This window comes from Sipha flava, unplaced genomic scaffold (assembly GCF_003268045.1).
Source record: "Sipha flava isolate LNK unplaced genomic scaffold, YSA_version1 2_pilon_pilon, whole genome shotgun sequence".
Lineage (NCBI taxonomy): Eukaryota > Metazoa > Arthropoda > Insecta > Hemiptera > Aphididae > Sipha > Sipha flava.
The window spans coordinates 3,376,208-3,398,079 of record NW_020272972.1 but is presented as its reverse complement, the minus strand read 5'-3'; the positions used below and the strand labels follow the sequence as shown (position 1 = coordinate 3,398,079).

The 21,872-nt window shown below is 28.8% G+C and overlaps 1 protein-coding gene across 3 annotated transcripts; it reads right to left on the bottom strand.

Annotated features, from left to right (window-relative positions):
- Positions 1–683: 683 nt before the first annotated feature.
- On the bottom strand, positions 684–21,055 carry LOC112686074 (matrix metalloproteinase-16). 3 transcript variants are annotated; one of them, XM_025558195.1, is made up of 11 exons: positions 20,680–21,055; positions 19,613–19,742; positions 15,236–15,343; positions 9,724–9,875; positions 8,885–9,038; positions 7,580–7,728; positions 7,304–7,499; positions 6,609–6,887; positions 4,900–5,081; positions 4,588–4,774; positions 684–923 (listed from the first exon to the last, which is right to left on the bottom strand). In XM_025558195.1, the coding sequence occupies exons 1-11, from the start codon at positions 20,773–20,775 to the stop codon at positions 808–810; spliced, it is 1,749 nt and encodes a 582-aa protein (XP_025413980.1). In that variant the 5' UTR covers positions 20,776–21,055; the 3' UTR covers positions 684–807. The 3 variants fall into 3 exon arrangements, with proteins under 3 accessions (XP_025413980.1, XP_025413981.1, XP_025413983.1); XM_025558196.1 differs by lacking the exon at positions 684–923 and adding an exon at positions 2,692–3,425 and having other exon boundaries at positions 20,680–20,775; XM_025558198.1 differs by lacking the exon at positions 684–923 and adding an exon at positions 3,452–3,562 and having other exon boundaries at positions 20,680–20,775.
- Positions 21,056–21,872: the final 817 nt, after the last annotated feature.

Here is a 21,872-nt window from a genome sequence, read left to right as displayed (position 1 = left end):
ACTGTGTCAATTGAGTTTATAAACAAATAAATAAATAATAAACGCACTAACAAAAATTAATACCGATTGTAATACACTGAAACGGTTGTCAAATATTTTAAATAAAATACGTGCAAAATCGATTATAACTCAACTGGTAATCTATATGCAACTGAAGTAATATTAAAACTTTGGAAAAAATGTTAATAAATCTAAGAATAAATATGATATAGAGATAATTATACCAGTTATACCTTTGCTAGAGATCTTTTATGAATTATAAGAATATATTTATATGCCGAAAATTATCATTAGACAAAACAAATAATATAAAACTAGTTTAGTGATCTTGGAAATATTAGTCACAAAAGACATAAAAATACATTAAAAAGCTTATTGAGTATTTCATCCAGCAAAGGCCAACAAAACATTTCGGCATGTGGGTAGAATATAAATGTTAAATTTTTGACTAGCAAATTTTAAAATTTCATATGTGATAGACATTTAAAATCATTCAATTTTATTTTAAGAAAACATTTTGAGAGGTCAAAACCTTTAATCCCTTTGATTACGGCCTTGTGTCTAGCGTTGTAATACTTAAATCTAAAGATGAAGATAACATTAAAATAAACATAAAATGTAATAAGTTTCTTTTTATTAAATTAATTAAATAAATAGTAAATAAATAATTAAATATATGTGGAGATTTACAAAATTATAAAACATGTATTCACATAAATAGTATACTTTTTATCACAGAAAAATTGTTGTGATTGAGTATCTGAAACAACTGGAACCATGGAACGCTCATTTGGCTCTGCGATGATATTAGATGATAAGCCAACACAATGTGGTAAGTATAAGACACATCACTTGGACCGCCTGTTTTGGTGAACTACTTCTGAGGAACACCGGTGATCTATCTTTCAATTTACTAGAGTCATCTTTAAAAAAAATAATAATAATAATAATAAAATTAAATACTAATTTATCACCATTAATTTGCGAATATTACGCATAATACAGTGAACGATCCCAATATTATACAGGATAAAAATAATTAAATAGATCATTGATAATGATTTGAATTTTTTCACTGGAACACTTTTCGATAAACCGCTATCGAATTTATCGCTTCATAAGGCACTCGACATTTTTTTCTAGTCTTATTAAATAGAATTGTTTAAAAAACAACGATAAAATACAGTGATTCTATAAACTTAAAACATTCCTTCCTATTGGATTATTTCAGTTTCGGACTATAGTATGTACGTTTTACAAAATTTTTAAATAAACTATATCTTAATTTTTTAAATACAATATAATATAAAATATTTTTATGAGTTCTAACATGTTGAGAATTTTCATGAAAAATAATAAATATTATACAACTTAAACTCAAGCAGTATATAGTATTTGCACAATTTTATTTAATGCATCGATTATTACGAATATTTGTCTTCTTGTTTACTATATAGAATCGGATTGTTCTTTATGATGCATTTAATTCGATAGATTTCATAAGACTAATTTATGAAATGAATGATTTAATAAGTATTGTTGTTCACATTCATAAAATTAATGGAAAAAAACATGTTCAAGGCCCTTTTTCTTTAATATACCTGTATACCTTTGAAGAAATATACAGAAAAACGATGGTAGTGATGCTATTTGCGGAATACCCATCTACCCATCTATTATACTTTTTCGATAAAAATAGAAGTATGAAAATTTAATTGGAATAATCCACTTATTGTAATAAGAACTTATTGTAATGCATTTTTCGATGGAAAATACAACTTTTATTTTTTATCATTATGATGTAAGTATACCTTACATGATACACCTATTTTATACGTTGATTTCATGGCAATAAAATATGTAACTAATACTACGGTGAAAATATCAAATTTACTACATTGAAACATCATTAACGATTCTACCTTCCTCGCAAGGAAAAACAAGTTATTTTAGGAAATTACGGTAAGGAACATAATACGAGTATCTACTAATTGTATTTAAAAAAATAATCATTATCATTAATTAATATTACCATTACTGTTTATTTAAAATTTTGTACTGAGTTTACATTCACAAAAGAAAAGTTAATTCATTGAATTCATTATTTTATTATTTTAAAGTTACATAATTAATTTACATTAAATATATTATTATTCAATAATAAATACTAATTATTATGAGTTGTAATTTTTCATCATTTATTTAATTAAATTATTTAAAAATTATTTTTAGTTCACACAAAAATATAATATTAATACATAAATTGTATATTATTTTTTTTTCTGAGTGATTTCAAGCAATGTAATCAATTTTCTGACTCCTTTTTATGTTTATAATTGTCTACTCTTCGTCTTTGTCAGTTATTTGAATATTTACCCATACCACGATTGATTTTAAATTGTCACAAGTCATTTCCATCTTGAATTCAAGAATTATTTTTTTTTTTTACCACCAACATTACAAATTATATTCTCCAATAAAAAATTGTTCGTATTATATATATAAAAAAAAAAAACGCAGGCCTTTTTCTTTGAGAACCATAAGATCCAATCCAATTGTATAAACCAACAGTCACACAACAAGGACTGTTAATAGTCTTATATTGTATTTTATTTATAAATATAACGAGCACGGAACAGTATAGAATGTAATAATAGCGTAAAAACGTTTAAAACAGAATCAATTTACACATTTTATAAACGATCAAATGTATTTTATCAACGTTGTAAAGTATCCATTCAATCATACATTCGATTGTCACACAATTAAATCGAACGAAGAAAAAAAATATGATATTACAAAAAAATATACACTTATCAATCGGTTACAAATTCTATTTATATTACTACAATATTTCAAGTTTCACTAAAACTTTTGTAATAATTGAATTATGTTCTAAATATACTATACATGTAACAAATCGATTCACACGTGTGAGGTAATATTATTAAAAAGTACATAATTGTAGTATAAAATATCATGTCTACAAAAAATGAATATTATATTAATTTCAAACAAAACAAATACATAATAACATATTATTTACTATGAAAACTAAACATAATGACATTAGCTTAATTACATAATACATAATAACGACGTGTAAAATTCAGTCTCTTAAGGAAGTTTATCCGACACTGAACTCATACGTTCAAAGTTCGGAATAAATACCAAAGGCAATATTATCCTTTCAAATACTAATAACAATTTTTGTATATAATGTATATATCTCATATAAACACTGATGTATATTTGGAAACAAGTTCAGTACGTTTGTAGTCGGTCGATAACTCGGTAGGTCCAATTGTATTTGGCACTTGTCGTGTACATACCGTGTCCAAAACATTCAACAGATGAAATAACAAATCCGTGTGCTCCACACTGTTATCAAATTTTCAGAGTACCTGTGAGGCTACTAACGTTTTCTGTTAACATAATCCAATATCTGTGGTTTAAAATTTGTTATTTGATTTTTTTTTTTTTTAGCCTCTTTCTCTAAGCAGCAAACCAATATCCATATACACGAGCGAGTTGTTCTGCATCGTACAACACGTTTACTCAGCTATATCCAATATAATAATATACAATACATGATAAGTCTACAGCATTTACGGATTTAAAAAGAAACAAAGCGTGTGCAGTTACCAATATTCTGGTGATAACATTCGTGCAAACAAAAATGTCAGTCAATCGAATTGGGTGTCATGCTAAAGATTTATGTACAAAACCGATATAAACCAATTCAATATGGTACGCATGCAAAACTTGACAGCAATAATAATTATTATTGTTTAATCGAAAAATTATTTCCAATCGGTTCGTAATAATGTACCCCTTAAACACGTGATTTTCTGTAGATTTAGTTGCGTTCCGTTCGCCGTTACCTCGGCATTGGTATGTTATGGTTTAATATTTATGTAAAGTACAACACTCAAAAAAACACACCAATATCATGCACCTATACTAGCGTAAAATAATAATATTAAAAAATAAAACCAAAAATACAAGCAAAACAACCGTACAAAAAAATAAGAACAAACACTTTAAATGATTACAATAACGTGTTGAAGGAAAAAAAAATGACCCATCATTACCCAGTAATCAATACGTTTAAAAGATTATATTATATACAAGGTGAAAAATAATTTCAATTTTTCAAAATAATTTTTTAAATTCAGGAATTCGTATTACGTGTTATGCGTGGAAAATACATCACTATACGCCCACGTGATTCGTATTCAACGCGGTTAGCCACCAGGGACGTAGTAGTTACAAGTGCATTATTTGTTTGTTTATTTTTATTTATTTTCTACAAATTTAATTACAACCTTTGCACCGTTTAACACCGTGCAAACCGCACTCAAAGTGTGATAAGTGAGCGATAATCCCGTTTATGAACTGTCCGTTATCCTTGTACGAAACGAACGTGTTTTTGTGTTGCGGACCGAGAGTGCACACGATGCGCACGTAAATTTTTATCCGGTCGTCAACCCCGAAACCGGGTACGTACAAAGAGACCACGGACAGCGATCGATCATTATAACGTTTGCACCGCGTAAAAAACGAAACGGAAAATTCAAATCTAACCTGCGTCCATAATTTGATCCCCGACGTCCGTGTTTTGGTTGCCCTTGTGGTCCTGTTTCACGTTCATCCACGTGGATTTCAGCACGCTGGACGCAGCCGTCATGTCCTGATGCCCTTTGTTCGCGGCTCTGCAACCGAACCACCAATAGCCCGCGTTCCTGGGGAACGGAGGGTCCGCGACATCCACCTGCACATGCCAAACAACGGAAACGATGTAATCGGTGCCGTCACAAATGCTCGTCGTCGAATCAAACTGATATTGGCGGACGAGCGGTGTTGATGGTAAACAATATTTATGTATAATATAATTACGGCAAATGTTCTGTCGTTAAACCGGTAATAGTTATCGTCTTTGAAGAAATACGTGTATCCATTCGTGTAATGAAGCGCCGCATCTAAGTTGTCCGGTATACCATCCCAGTTGCTGATCGGCTTAGGATATGTGCTCTTGACGGGTGGCTTTTGCGTCGGGTCGAATTTCCAGAATTTCGTTCCTAAAAAACATGAACACGTTTCAACACCGCGAAAACAACGATCCAACGGTAGACACCAATATCCTTATTTGACGTGTTCAGTTCAACAAGTATATTGTTTTTGTTGTTGTTATTGAACTAATAAAAATTAGTGATTAAAAGTCATAAATCAACTATTATGATAACTAAATGACACTATAAACTCAAAGAATTAAGTAGTTATGAGTAGTCTACTACTATATTTATGATGATGAAATCGTTAAAAATTTGTATTTGGACTCAGGGTGTGCGTGAGAAAAAAATATAATTCTTACAAATGTGCAAACAAATACTAAACATAATAAATTATGAGTAAAGTCGTTAAATGAAATAGATAAGTAATAGAATTCTCTTTCAAAAATTAAAGCAATATATTTACTACAGGAACTCGTATTGATTCTATAGAGGTAGCAAGAGTAATATAGGTAATGACTTTTATTTATATATCAGTAGATAATCAAGTGCTAAATAAAAAAAAATATTGAACTCACAAATTAATAAAAAAAAAAAAGTCAATATCTGTTTAATAAAATTTAAATAATCATGTGAATGTTATAAAAAAAAGTGCTTTGTTCTGTTTGTAATAACAATTTAAACTTTTTGGCATTTTATAAGACTAAAATTATTTTCAATTCATCAAACTAATTATAATTCAGTTATAATGTAAATAAAAAAAGTGTCTAAAGAATGTTTCAAAAGTAAGTCATGTTGATAGACATTTACTTGTAGTGTGACTGCCGGAAATTACTTAGGTAATTTTAAATATCATTCAGAACTAAAATTGTTTTAACATTTTACGAAAAAAAAAGTCAAGAAAATATGAAAATATAAAATATCTATAAATGGCCCAAAAAAAGTTTGAAAATTATATTATACCATTTATAGTGAACAAAGGTTTAAGTGAATAGTTTAATTTTTCAGTAAAAATTGCAACTGTTGACAGACATGTTTTTAGTTGCGACGTAAAACAAGTTTTATCGAAAATCAGTGTGCCTTTTTTTTCGTCTGTTTTTCTTAATTATTCGGAAAACAGTTGAGAAACTCAAAAAGTGACCCTCTCAAAAGTTCTAAATCGCAAAATCGCTTACCGGAATTCCGACAGTTCGTATTGACAATAATCCCACGAGTTCCAGATATCTCGTGCACTAATCGCTAAACGCGCCTGGTCTTAATTTCGGTTTCACATAGTGTGTACTCGAGTACGCGTCGATGTAAAATAAGTGTAAGTATGTAAATCAATTGTTTATGCTACGTAATTACAATACGGTTCGTAGTGTGTGTGTGTGCGCGCGCTCTCCGTTTACCCTTGTGGTGTCCGTAAACGTATTAAGTAATCAAAGTAAAACCACTTACCATCATCGGATGAAATGTCATGTATTTATTTTTTTTCAAAAAAAAAAAAAAAACTTCTGTCGTCACTGTTTAGTTTAGTAAGTTATGAAACACAAATAGTTATACATGCACGGTATGATTAGTACGTTACGGGCATGTTGCCCGCGCACGACTAACCTTTGAAGAAGTATATCTTCCCGTTGCCACTCCAGACGAGCGCGGCGTCCACGTTATCGGGTATGCCGGCAAAGCCCTCGGCAATGTCTTTTGGATACCCGTCGTCCATGGCCGTGCCATTGTACCGCCAATATTTCTTGCCCTTGAAGAAGTATGTGTTGCCGGTCTTGTACGTAAACGCTGCGTCTATGTTGCCGGGCAGCCCGGACCACGTGCCCGCGATCGGTTTAGGGAACCCTTGCGCCAGCCCGTTATCCGTCAGCTTCCAGTAGTAGTCACCTACAAAATCCACCGTTTACACCAGTGGTTCTCAACCTGTAGGACGCGCTCCCCCCCCCCCCATAGGGTGACGTGACAAAATTTCAGGAGGGACGTGAAAATGTTGAAAAAAAACCCAAAAAACGAAAACATTGCCTTGCCGCTGTGTTGGTTGCCGGCCGTGGTCGATTTTTTTTTTTTTATGCAAATAAATTCATTTAATGTTAAAAAAACTTCATTGAAGTTGTATTCTTATCGATCCAATAACCAACATTGAAGTATAGTTTACATATTATGCATACGTCATCAATCTCATAGAAGTGAGGGGGTGGGGCGTGAACTCTTAAAATAGTTCGAAAGGGGCCGTGCGGACCTCAAAAGGTTGAGGTTTATACAACAAGACCCGTCGTCCCAGGGGGGGGGGGTTAACCGCTTACCTTTGAACACGAACGTCTCGCCGTCGGCCGAGTTGAACAGCGCGTTCACTTTGGTGTCGGTGCACAGCTCCGCGTCGCTGCCCTCCGTGCCCGGTGGCTCCTGCGTCGTCGTCTTCTTCCCCGATCCCTGCCCGGTGCTGTCTTCGTCACTACCGCTGTCCGCCCCCTCAGCCGAGTTGTTCGAACCGTACAACGCCTGCAAAACACCGCGTATAACCACAACTGGGTATGTGTTTTTTTTTTCTGGTTTTTCATCTCGTTTCCTTGTGTACCAACCTGGATGGCTTCTATGTCATCGCTGTCCAACGAAAACGCTGGATTGTAACCCCTGTAGAATGGTGCCATCAACGCGGACCGCACGTCCGAGTGCGACAGACCCAGCGAATGCCCGAACTCGTGAGCCGCTACTTGAAACAAGTTTGTACCTTTTGCAACAGGAAAAAAAAACGTTGGAGTAGGACCGGTCGAAACCCGTGTCTCCCCCCCCCCCCCCCCCGTGGTGTTTGGCGGTCAGACGGAGTTCAAATATTTTTCGACGTTCTGACGCGCACGCAAAGATCGAGGTGAGATCAAAAACAATCGTTTTTGACAATCGTTTCTCGGATGGTACGACGGTCGAAAGTGTACTGGTGTGGATGCCCATAAGACACATTATTTCCTCCCTGATTAAGCAATTTCCAATGACACTATTTCATCGTAATAACGATGTTTGATAGCGAATAGGAATAAGCTCGTCGCTTTTGATTTCCAATACGATTTAATTAAAACATGAAATTTGGCATTGGACGAATTTTTTTTCAGATGGTTTTTCAATGATTTTTAGTCTCAGTAAAAAGTAATCAATAGAATATTTCTTCGTCGAATAGGAAACTATTTTGCAGGGGCGTATTTCATGGATGGTGAAGGGGGCGATCACCCCCCCCCCCCGAATCCGTATTTAAGGAATCAATCATACGTGAGATATACATTTCAAATTTTTTTAATGTGGATCATTTTATAACGATACTTAGCATTCATACTTAGTAAAAAAATCAAATAAAACACAAGCCTAACGTTCAAAACAAAAACAGGTGTTAAAAAAGAACTACACAAAAGTCGATTCTGAGTGGATCTGGCATTAGATAAAAAAAAATAATAAAAGCTACAAATATTAAGGATTTACCTGATTTAAATATTGTTAGATATTTTACTTGTAAATTTTGAACCTGAATTAAAGAAAAAATTGTAATCCCCCCCCCCCCCCTAGAAGTAAGTCTAAATATGCCTTTGCTATTTTGTTTTTCCAGAATATATTTTTAAGAATTATAAAAACGTCATTCCTTATATCGATTCAAAATTACATAGACGAGTAGACTTTTTTTAAATTGATTTCAACAGCACTGCTTCTGGCAGAGATTTTTTCTATTTAATCATTTAAATTTTAAACTTAACTGCAACTTTATATGAGTGTAAAGTTTTAGAGTATTATTATGTTGTGTATTTGGTAATTATAAATTAAAATCATCTATTGCTGTACACGATGTAAAATAAATATAACCGTACACTTTTATAGGTTTTTATAAAATCGAATTTCAATTTTACCTTTAAACGAACCAATGGACCATTTTTCTGAATCATCAAAATGAGCATCACCACCGTAAACGGGGAAAAAAGCATGTGCCAATGTACCACCCGGTCCATCAAATGGATCACCATCACCATGTTCACCTTTTTCGAATCTGATTTCAATATGCACCTAAGGAAAATTTATTAAAAATTATCGTATATGGGATTTGTTTGTCTATTAGTTTTTTTTAAATATTGAACAGTATATAAATAATATACAAATTATTGTTTTCAAATAATTATGCATCATATCACATCTGAACTACATCAATAAAATCATTAAATTACCACGAATGATTTTAACTAGAAATGTACAAAAAAAATATTAAAAATATATAATGCTATTATAATAATTATATAAAAATTATATAATTTTTAAGCCTCTTTTAATAGCCTAAACTCAATTTAAGATTCATTGCTATAGTCGATGATAAAGTTCGGCAGCTCAAAAATATTTTCCAATTTGTTGATGTCATCATCATATTCAAAGACATCTATTTTAAAAACTCATCCAGACAGTCAGTTTTGTACTGTTAAAACTATAATATTTTATAATAGAAAATATCAAAGAGGCCGAATACAATAAAATCTTAATCACTCAAAACTCGAAGTCTGAAGAAATTCTCTTAGCATTTCTTTCACGTTCAATTTATTAAACCTTGATAACTCAAATTATTTTTCAACTATTGAAATTATACTGTCATTGAATTAATTATATTTACATTTAGAAATTAAGATGTTAATATTTTATACAAAAATGAATAATTCCCAAAATAATTCATGTTTTCAAATTAATTAAATTATTTCAATCTTACTTGTCCAGATTTTTTGTGGGTGAACGTCAACGGTGTGACTTCAGCCCATACATCGAATGCTTTACGGACTTCACTGTCCGTTTCCGACTTATCCAACAGTTTAGGATATTTAGATATTTTATATGTCAAGTCTTTCACCCTCCATCTGCTACCTATAAACATACACATACATTTTTATGTACATGAATATATTAAACCTATTCATATACACAACACACGCTGCAGATATAATATATGTATGTATTGGTGTGTGTGTGTGTGTGTGTGTGTGTGTGTGTGTGTGTGTGTGTGTGAGTGTGTGTTTATGATATACAACACCGAATAATTATAGAAGATTAATCGGCTAGGTCGGAACATACATAATTATTATGCGCATAGCTTATGTAACTGACAATTCTCGCATGACAAATATATTGTCTCATTTCCTTGATCCTACTAGTATTTCTCAGTTCTACATTCTTTATTTTGTATGAACATAAATAACGTTTTTAAACAACACGGTATTTTATTATTATTATCACAGTTATCATTATTTCTACTGTTATTATTATTATTTCCATTATTATCGTGATTTATACTATTACAAGTATTATCATTATTATTAATATTATTGCTATTATGTATTATTATTACTATTATTACGATCATTATTATTATCAATTCGTAGTGAGAAAAATATGAACATAGGTACTGCAAATATGTCAGATTTTTCATGGAAATTCGTTTCATTTCAATGTATACCCATACAAGCGTAAAAATGTTTATTATTATTTAAATCATTTTTTAGCCTTATATATAAAAATCAAAATACAATTGGTCACGGCGTTACACGATAACCATGTATTTCATACACATACAACGGTAGGAAATAATATCAATTCATGACGAAATACATAACGATTGTTTTGGTTATTTTTTTATTTTTTTTTTGTGCAGTTATCTAAGGAAGGCCGTCATAAATAATGTATATATTATATATTATATATATATATACGAAAAATGTTTATAATTAAAAAATTATCAAGTTAATCACACAAAGTTAAATAATTATATTTAGACGTCAATTTTATTTCTTACACCAATGATTCACTTGATAATAAGTAGTTCATATTTTTAATAAAATAAATTAAAAAAACCACATTTATTACTGCTTGATGAACATGATATAATGTTTAAACAAAAATAAAAGAATAATAAACAACATAACACCAAGAGTGAACTACATGGTCATGAGTGAATTGAAAATAAAAATATTTTTAAATCTAAATCTGAAGATATTTTAAAACTTTAAAGTTATAGTATCACGAATAAATCTTAAATTAATTAATTAAAAATAGATTAATGAACATTGTATAAGTTCAATATTTATTTATTTGGCAAAAACTTTTTCGTTACCTATTAACCATTGCAATTGATATTTCGTAAAAAATACAATTCTATATTTTTGTTAGGTACCTACATTACAGCTTGTTCCCTTATTCATTATTTGTAATTTTAGTACATATTCGAACTTGATTTTTAGAAACCCAATACCAAAATAACAAATCAAATAGTTTTGATTAAAAATATATTTTAATTCAAATATTTACTACTTATATATAGTATTATTATATTGTAAAATGTATTCGTGATATTATAATTTATAACTTGTAAAGCGTATTAAAAGGGTCTGAATATTAATATTAGAATTTTTTGCGTCTCATACACATTGTTGAAAAAATCATTTTCCATATGATATATCATATAATTTAATTGTTTACACAATTATATTATTAGTACTAGTATTGAATTAATTAGTAAAAATTATCTTTTATTAATAAAACTAGAAATCAATTATTAAGCATAATATTCTTTTCAAATTGGATTCAAGTTTATAAGTAATCAGTGGCGTATTTTTAGGAGGGAGGGGAGGGTCCAGGTATCGACTTCAACAGTAGAAAAAAAAGATTCAAAAGTCATAAATGACTTTCTACAAAGGTTTGAAGAAAGAGAACATTAATTTATATCTTGTTGTTGTAAATAACTCTTTATCTATATTTATAACAGTAATAGAATAATAAAATTATTAATTCATACCGTATATGTATTTTTTATAATATTATAAAATCGCTTATTAATTAGATTAATAAAAGTTTATAAAATTTAATTAATAAAATTTAAAAAAATTAATTAAGCAATATAATACAAATTATTTTATCGAAAATAAAACATGAAAATACCTTAGTAATGCATTTCAATAAGTTATAAAAATATAAATAAAAAATGAAAAAATACTATCCAAAATGATTTGATCACAATTGTGTCCAATATACAAATTACCTATATCACCGCCTACAAAAATGTATAATAGTGCGTGCTTGAAACATATTTGTTTTATTGTTTCGGTTTCTGGCCAGAGTATATTCGTCAATAATGATGTTTGATTAAACCGGATGTTCGAACTTCCGAGTCGTATAACTTTTTTCAGATGGACATATTGTCATAGAATCATGATCCATGTATATGAAAACTATTATGCATATACAAGATATATGTTATAAAAACATTATTCCTAATGAAATGCTAGTATAAGATAATTTTAGTAGGATAACTTAACGGATTCGTTTGGTACGAATACCAGTGGCCTAAATATTTAGGATTACAAGCAGTTTTTTAAGGTTGATAGACTAGCGGGGAACTTTTCCTCTACATCCATCTAATACTTAAACTCAGTTTTATTATATTCTAAATTTAAATAAAATGTATGTATTACATTTTTTTTTTTTTACACATGGCATTTGTATATTTGTGAAAAACTAAATTGTATTAAAATTATATTGTAATACATTTTTATGCAGTTAAGATAAATATAAATTTTAAAATAAGATATTAAAAACACATATTTGAAATAAAATTAAAAAATACTGCCGTCCCTATTTCAAAAATCGCAAAACATGTTTCAGAAAATAACCATAATACTCGTATAAATGTTGATATCAATGTACATTTAGAAATATTAAATACCCAAAAGAACATTTACATTAATTCAGTTTTAGAGTAGAAACATATATGCAATCAGATAAAGAAAAATCATTTTAATAATAATTTAAATGTACAAACCTATTTTAAAAATAATATCATATATCAATACATTTTGATAATCATAAATAATAACAAAAATATTTATATTTCTTAACATATCTAGGTGCAATCAGAACTCATTTTGAATAATCTCTCCTTTCAAATTATTTCTATGTAAAACGACAAATTTTTCTCATTGTGATCTTCCCTTTATTATTTCATATTAAGTCACGATTTTATGAATTTTGTATACATCTGATGATGGATTTTACTTCAAAACTGGTCGTATATTATACATATAATAATACTTCAGGCTACGCATTCATTTATTTACATATTTCTTAATATGAACTATTTACTAATATATTCGTTAATGAGTATTAGCCCATTTATGTATTCTTATTTTATTCTATTATTTTATTATAAAGTATTATTATGCTAATGCTGCAGTAGAACAACACGAATTTAAACGTCGGAAAAATTTAGTCCTGCAACCCTTTATGCGACTCTATGCGACCCCCATTTTGCGCCACTGATGTACACTGTTTTATATTATAATAATTGAAAATATGCTTAAAAAGTCACTCATAAAAATTTGACAACTGATTAAATTAAATTAAGTTAAATTTTCTTCTTCAATATTTATAAATATATTCATATAATATATTATATATAAGATATTATATATAGGATATAATAAGATGGTATAAACGATTTAATTCTATCCAAAAAACATTGAATAACATCGGTACACACCGCATTGATATATGGCTCACACATAACTATGCATTTATATATATATACACAGGTATATAAAAGCGTTATTGCGCTGTCTCCATATATTGTATATATGTATATAGAAACGCATGTATGTATATATCTATGTGTGTGTGTGTGTGTGTGTGTGTGTGTGTGTGTGTGCGTGCGTATATAAATCTGTAGATCTTTTGTCCAGGACCGACTAGACAAGTGGAAAATTGGTCGCATTGAACTTGACAAAATACCATGAAGAGATTTAACGCATACACATTTTTAAAAGAACAAGTAAAATGGGCCGTTAGGTTAAAATCCTTAAGCGTGCGTACGTGTATGTGTGTGTGTGTGTGAGTGTGCATGCATGCTTGTATGGAAGGGGGTTCTTTTTACCACCAACAACAATTACTTCGCATTTATAGTACTACAGCCTATGACTAAGTACAATTTATTTATTTTCTATTGTAAAAATATACGGAAATTTCTATATATTATGATGTCATCGAAAATATATTTCCATTCGTGTATTTCACGTCAAAATAATGGATACAGAACACGCATATTGTGATGGAACTCATGCAGAATGCCTGTTGCAAAACAACATTATTAGCACAAAAACAACCTAATGCAGTATTGAATACAAAAGCTATTTGTGCTCGTTTATAATTAATTTCGTTTAGTTTTCAAGCATAGTATTCTATTTAATATTGAATTAAATACATTAATTTTTTAACAAATTGTTAAGTATCTATATTCGTTTATAGGAATTTACTTAAAATGCATATACGGATTTTAATTAAAAAGTTCGAATTATGATATAAAACTAAAAAAAAAAATCATATATTTTTATTAGTAGATGTACCAAAGTTGTTTGTTAATCTCATATACTTAATAATATTATTTGAATCTGTACCACTAAAATATAAAATTCCCGTTTTTAATTTAACAAATACGTATGCATGATAAACAAACAACCTGAATAATAATAAAAAAAATTATTTAACAGTGATACTCCATAACTTTGTTAGTAATTTGTCTTTACTTATACAAGTATATAATTCCTTATTTTTTTTAAATTAATTTCTTAGTACTTGATCAATTAGCAAATAAAATATAAATCTTTTTTTTGAATTTAACAAGTTATACTGTTAAAATGAATTTCTTACTGTAAAACATTTAAACGTTACTAAATACATTAAAGTATAACATTTTCTTCTCTCTAACTTTTACACTACTATTTTGTGCTCTAAATTAATATTTTAAATAATTATTCAATTTAATAAAAAATTAAAATTTTTTTCTAGGGTAAAATTATGCTATTACGACTATAATTTATTTTATTTAGTACAAGGTACAACAATGATTACAAAAAAGTAATTTTCTTTATCTTTCCTCTCTAATGACTATAGTCTAACTCTATAGAGTTTTCAATGCATAATTTTACATTCTATGGGAAAACTATAATTTTAATTATGTTTTAAAATCTTCATAAAATAATATATTTTTCAAAAAAAAAATTGAATTTTCATAAAATAACTAAAAGTTAGTTGATTATTTTTACAGTTCAAAATTATGTTCAACTTAATGATAAATTTCATCGCATTATTGTTAAATTTCAGATAGTCTATTATTCCATGTTCTGAACTATATCTGAACAACGTATTATGTTATATATATTTACATAAAATGTTATGTTTACCTTGTAAAGCGTATCTCCTAGATCTCGAGTCTGTGGCAAATCCAACTTTATCTCGGACCCCGCATCTAGGCATGCTCATGAAGTGCAGCGTGTCGTCATCCAAATGACCTTCAAAATCATAAACGTGATTGATTAAGAATCGTTAAGAATTAAATCAATATGTGTCATATTATAGTTATTCAGAGGATATAATTGTATATTTTCGCAAAAACCCGCAAAAGGAAATAATATACATGAGATCTATGATCACATACGCACGCGTATTACTTTTATTGTATGCAAATTTCACCTATTCGATTAAGGAACACTGTTCGTATTAAAAACAACGATATAATTTTTTGATTCGTTGTCGTATATTCACACATTAAATACCAGAGCATAAGCGTTCTTTTTAAATGTTCTTTGCATGAATGTAAATCGGTACATTTGGTTACACACGAGTCAATCGTTTCTACATCGTCTAACATGTAATATATTATTATTCATATGCATGCGCATTCAATACGATTTCTTTGAATGGTACTACTTTTTTTTTTTTTTTTAATTCAACACAAAGCTTGATTTTCCGACGTGACTTATCGTGTAATATTATCGTCTTGTATATGAAATATCTTATTCCCTGAAATTTAAATGATAAAAAAAAAAATTGATGAACTGCTAACTTTTATTATTGAAACATGCGAATAACGAATATTTGCCACCCGAGTTTGGAAAAAAAAAACTAAACCCGTTAAGAATATATCACTCCCCCCCTCCGCTATTTCATGGTTGAAACACGTTATATAAAAATACAACAGTGAAGTAGTCATACATTTAAATCTTCAACCAATGTACCAATAATCCAATTGTTATTACACTACACTTAATTTATATATTTTTTCAGTTTACAGATACGATTTTAATGCATTGCGTCCAGTACAGGAAAATAAATCAAAAAAAAAAAACGGAAAAATTATCGATGAACATTATAATTTTACAAGTAAAAACAACAAATAGATTTTTTCATTGTGACCTGAATAATCTGATTTTGTATTTCTAAAGGAATCTTTGTCTCTTAAGTTACAAAAATGAGAAACAGCTATGTAAATAAGATTTTTTTAATAATTTAAACCCTCCGTTTATATAACCGTCTATAGAACACAATATAAAAGTATTTTTTGGTAAAGAGAAAATATTAAAAATTTAAAACCCTTAATATTATAATAAATGTATATGAAATATTCTAATGCCCGCGAAAAGTGTTAATGAACGTACTTAAATTTTTTTAGTTATGAATTTATATGAATGAAAAGAAGTATAGACTAGGATACTAAAAAAAAGTAACTAATTCTAATCAACAGTGGCAAATAATAAATGAGAAGAAATTTTTAACTTAGCAAGTATTTGAATCGGTGAATAAGAGGCATTTTTGAAAATTTAAAGAATAAAATTTTTAAAATCTATAAAAAATATAATTTGTTAATTATTCATGAATATGTGATAAATTATATATAAATTATAAAAATCAACATATTTAAGGAAATCATTTTATAAAATTTAAACATAATTTACCATAGATAATCTTATTTTCTTAATGCTATTATAAAACAATTTTTTAACTAAGAACTTACATAATTAAAGGTAAAATACTATTTTTGATACAAGGATAAGCTTATGGTTGTGTGTATATGCTTGGTGAAAAATAATTGTATTACTTAGTCCTTTATGTTGTTTCGTTATAATAGTCCATTAATTCTAGTATATTAATATACATTTTTATCATAAAATAATTTTAAAAAATATTCAGTTATATAACTGTTAATAAATTATATTATGCATAAATTAAGTAAATAATTATAATTATCATTGAATTTTATCATTTTGAATTCATAAGATCAACCATTTTAAAAATAAAGAATATAAATTGTATTACTAAAAATAAAAATGTACTCATACTTTTTTAATAAGATACTCTTTAAGTTAAACACAAAACGAAGCCGAAAAAAAAAATTCCACTCCAATATTTTATTTTGAAAACTATAGCAAAATTATAAGCAAAAATGTTGATCAATTAATTTAATTATTATTTTAATATGAACTTCAAAGATTATTGAGTGAAATAGTAAAACTTTAGGTCATTTTTAATGCGTTTATCCATTATTCGTCTATATAATATAAGTCTTATATTGTTTCATTAATTTTAAGAAAATAATTAGCATTAAGACATTATGATATATAAATAAGGAAATTCGTTAATACATGGAAAAATAAATTTAAATTATAATTTTATTGGATTTAAATCAATTAAGATGACACTAGAGTAGGTAAGATAGAACAATAAAGTATAGTTACAATAGTTAATAAATTTTACCGATATGTTGATGTAAAATTAAAATCAGCAAGTGAAATGTAATTATAATTTAATAAAAACCTGAATAAGTATTAAATGTAAGTACCTGTTATGACATTATCCATTTAAATTTAACTGAGCCAAAAAGTATTTTTAACTGAACAGTTCTTGTCAAAATGTAATGATTTGGATGCAATAACTTATAGTTTTAATTCTAGAAAATATGTTGGAGTTATTAATTTAATCACAACTAAAACATTTGTAATGTCTATGGCTAAGTTCAGGTGAATTAACATCGCTCGAATGCCACGATTCACAAAAGAAAAATAGTTTAGTGTAACAACATGGCTAACGAGGGAACATCTAATATTATTAGTTAATGAAAAATTATAAACATTTTATGTGTATTCATAATTTTACTATTAACATACGGCGCTTTAAATACCGTAGTTTTTCAGAAACTGTGACATAGCACATTTTTTATATCGTGTTATTTGACAGGGATAATAATACAAATTAATTAGTACATAAATCAAATGTTTTCTATGAAGATGGATATTACTGTTTACAGTCGTCTCGATGACTAATACCGTGAGTATTTTAGAACTCACAACAATGTGTAGCGTGAATGTGTGGTTTCGGTTGAGGGCGTAGACAATTAAAAGTCATTGATGGGTTATAATGAAAAAATTGTTGAGTATTATAAGCGAACATTAATATGAACATAATTTACAGCAGACTTGATATCAAGATTGCATCGTCATAAACAGGTAACAGGTATTCTATATTCATCAAACCAATGGATTAAATGTTGATATCATTTTACTCGGCACATATTCACCGAAGTTATTTAATTGTTTATTAAATCATTTTTATCATATTTAAAACGGTCACAACTTATTTCGTTTGTAATGCGTTCATAATTTATATCCTTTTTTTTTTTTTTAAATCCATTTTAATCCAACATTTATAGAAGACATGTTTGTATACAATTCATCAATTTTCATTAGCTTCTAAACGGTGTTAATAAAATGACAGTGAATATAAATATTTCATATACTTATATTAAATATAATGTAGGTTTATTATTAATACGTCGAGTTCATCCCAGCTCATAGTATTATATTATTTAATATATTTATGATTTTCTTATCAATTTAATTTACTTCGAAAGCTCTAACTTAAATCATCTTTGATGCGGATATTAGTATAAAATTGTTTGAATCTTAAGTAGGTACTCCGAACATTTTACTGTAAACTTGTACTAATAGTAAGACTTCAATGAAATATAAAGAAAAATTGCCAAAATAATGATAAATGTATATCACAGAGGATATAATAATACTATAAGACTTATGTCATATTTAAACCCACACGTATAAGTAACTAGAATCAAATTTATTTTCAAACCAAATCATTATCAATCATTGAGCAAATAATATAATATTATTACATAACTATAATCGTTTTATGATAAATAAACTGTTAAAAATATACAGTTCAATAATTTATGACTCATGAGGAAATTTGACTTGAGACTCAAAAATGGCTTAAGATTATCTAAACATTGAATTATATGGAAATTACTTATTTCTTGCACACAATAAAATGTAGGTAAATTTCGCGTAAAAACCAGCTAAACACGTTTAATTTAACGGGTTTTTTTGTTCCAAGGTCTACCAGAAAAAATTGTATTACAACTTTTTGTTTATTTGTTTATCTATTAAAAAAACAGGCTACAGTGTGGGTTCAGTTAAAACCATGACAGTGAAGTGTTAAGGAAGGTCATTAATCTCCATGCTTACGCCCTTGGGTCGCGATATGAATCACTGAATGAGCTCGTCGATATACTATAAGATCAATTATTGTTCTCATTTAATAAATAATGCTTACACGAATAAAAAAATAAATAAAAAAATCGGAAATATTTCGTAGCAATTTTACGCATCACGATAATTTTGAAATGCAAATTCACTTTTCAGGTTCACTGACATTGATCCGATTTCTTTGATGATAACCCGATGAGTCAGGTAAAATGACGCACTTACCTGTCAAGTTTAGACCAGCGAATGACTGAAACTCCATTAACGCTCTTGCCATTGTTTCCTCGGACATAATATGACCTGAATTCGGATTTTTCATAGAAGGACTCAAATAACCGAATTGAGATAAATACATCTATAAAATAAATTATCACATACAATTTAAGATATTATACAAATAACATTTTAATAATATTTTTATCTGAATGGTTTACTATGATCTACAGTTAAACATATTATTTTATCAGGAAGATAAACAAAATTAAAATAAATTTTTCCTAATAAAAAAAATATTTATGATCTACCTAAACGTTTTGTATTATATTATAACCGGAAAAATAATTGTGTATTATGTATAATAAAACCAAAATATATAATCAACTATTCAAAGTATTAAAAAAAAAAAAAGTGAAATTTTTCTGCTTGGAATAAATGACTCGAATTCTCGGTAAACTTTGTAAACGATACTGGAAATGCAGTTTTTAAAAAATCCTGACAATAAAATGAAAACGTAAACATTTCCATTCGAAGTAAAAATTTGTTCAACATATGCAGCTGTAAATGATTGTACAAATAATAAAACGTTTTGTGATATTTTATTTCATTTTTCGTAATATTTTTTAAAAAGCACTTCATATTATTTCCCTTTTTAAAATACTATTACACAGACAATATATTCAAAATGTACATCTGTAAAATATTAAATCGGTTTCGATAAATTTGAACATCGAATGATGTAGTTCAAATGTAGATGTGGTGTACGAACTTACCGGAAAAGTAATTGGTACATTTTCTTAGTTTATACGGGTTATCGATTTCACGAAAACAATCACTCAACACGTAAGTAGATTTGCACATCGTGTTGAAATAATTTAAAAAATATAAATATATTCTATAACTCTGGATAATGATAAGATCACGAGAAACATGATGGGCTTGATACGATTGATTCGCATAAGGGAGAAAAAATACAAACATTGACGAGATAACCTCCGAAGGATGAGGGGACTAGACTAGTCGTAGACTAGACATGACTGTTGTGGGTATTTGTTAATCATTTGAAAAATACTGACCATTGCTTGTGCGTCCGTTTGGACTCCGACGGTGCGTTCCAACGTGCATGCTAAAATCACCAGGCCCAACATAACACAGGATTTGCAAGTCGTCATGATTATCGCAGTGTGCACGAACCGACGTTTTCGCGAAATTCTCTTGGTTAGGTTACGTGGAATTTTCGCGACAGAAAAATATCAATCGATTGTTACGATAACAACATCTAGGGACTGCTGATGACGATTTCGTCTAGCCGCGGCTTTCGCGTAGAAATAATGTTAAACGCAGAGATCAAAAAGAAAAAAAAATCACAATTACGTGCTAATTTTCGTAAGCCAACGTACGTCTAACTACAGAACAGCGGGGCAATCCCGAGTGCGAGGCTCGTCACACGACTCTGAAGCTGCTTAGCACGGTTCACCGTCTATTATATCGGTCTCCCACACCACTCTCCGAAAATATTTGTTCACATAATGGTACACGGTCGACCGTGCGATCCGTACGCGGAACGTTTTCCTGTGGCAAACCGATTTTATGATTATTATTATTATTATTTATTTACAAACACGTGTTCGACCGTAGAACCTTAACATTCGACCATTGTGTCCTAGTATTTTGTATCCAAACGCCGAGTACCGTGCAAGAACACTTCGGCATACAGTCGCTGTCCTCAACGATTTCCGACGAAAATAACCTAATTTTACAATTCCGTTTTATGAATTATTTTTTAAGAATTTTGCAACACGTTTTTGATTATTACCGTTTTTCCACATCAAATACACATCGTAAACTTAATTTTTTTTTCCTCCCCGAACATAATACACATTGTCCGATCATGATATTTATATATTTCGAATTATTTTTCTCAACTATCAATCCAATTGTTTACTGTACTAGTTGAATCGCAATTATTACGATTTTCGTTCAGCAAATATACGTCTTCGTAACAATAATTTTTAACGTTCTTAATGTTTCGGCTTTCATCATTTGCAACGACTGAAACTTATGGTTTTTCTTCAAAATCATACCAAAGTTTATTCATAATAGCATTATTCATGGCATTAGTTGTTATAAATTGTTAATTTATATGCTAACTATTAAAATATTATAACAGACATGGCGAAAATTCACGGTGACTTACAACAAATTTTTTTTATAAAGAATAATTTAATAAATTCGTCGTTTTTTACTAAATTAAAAAATAATATATTTA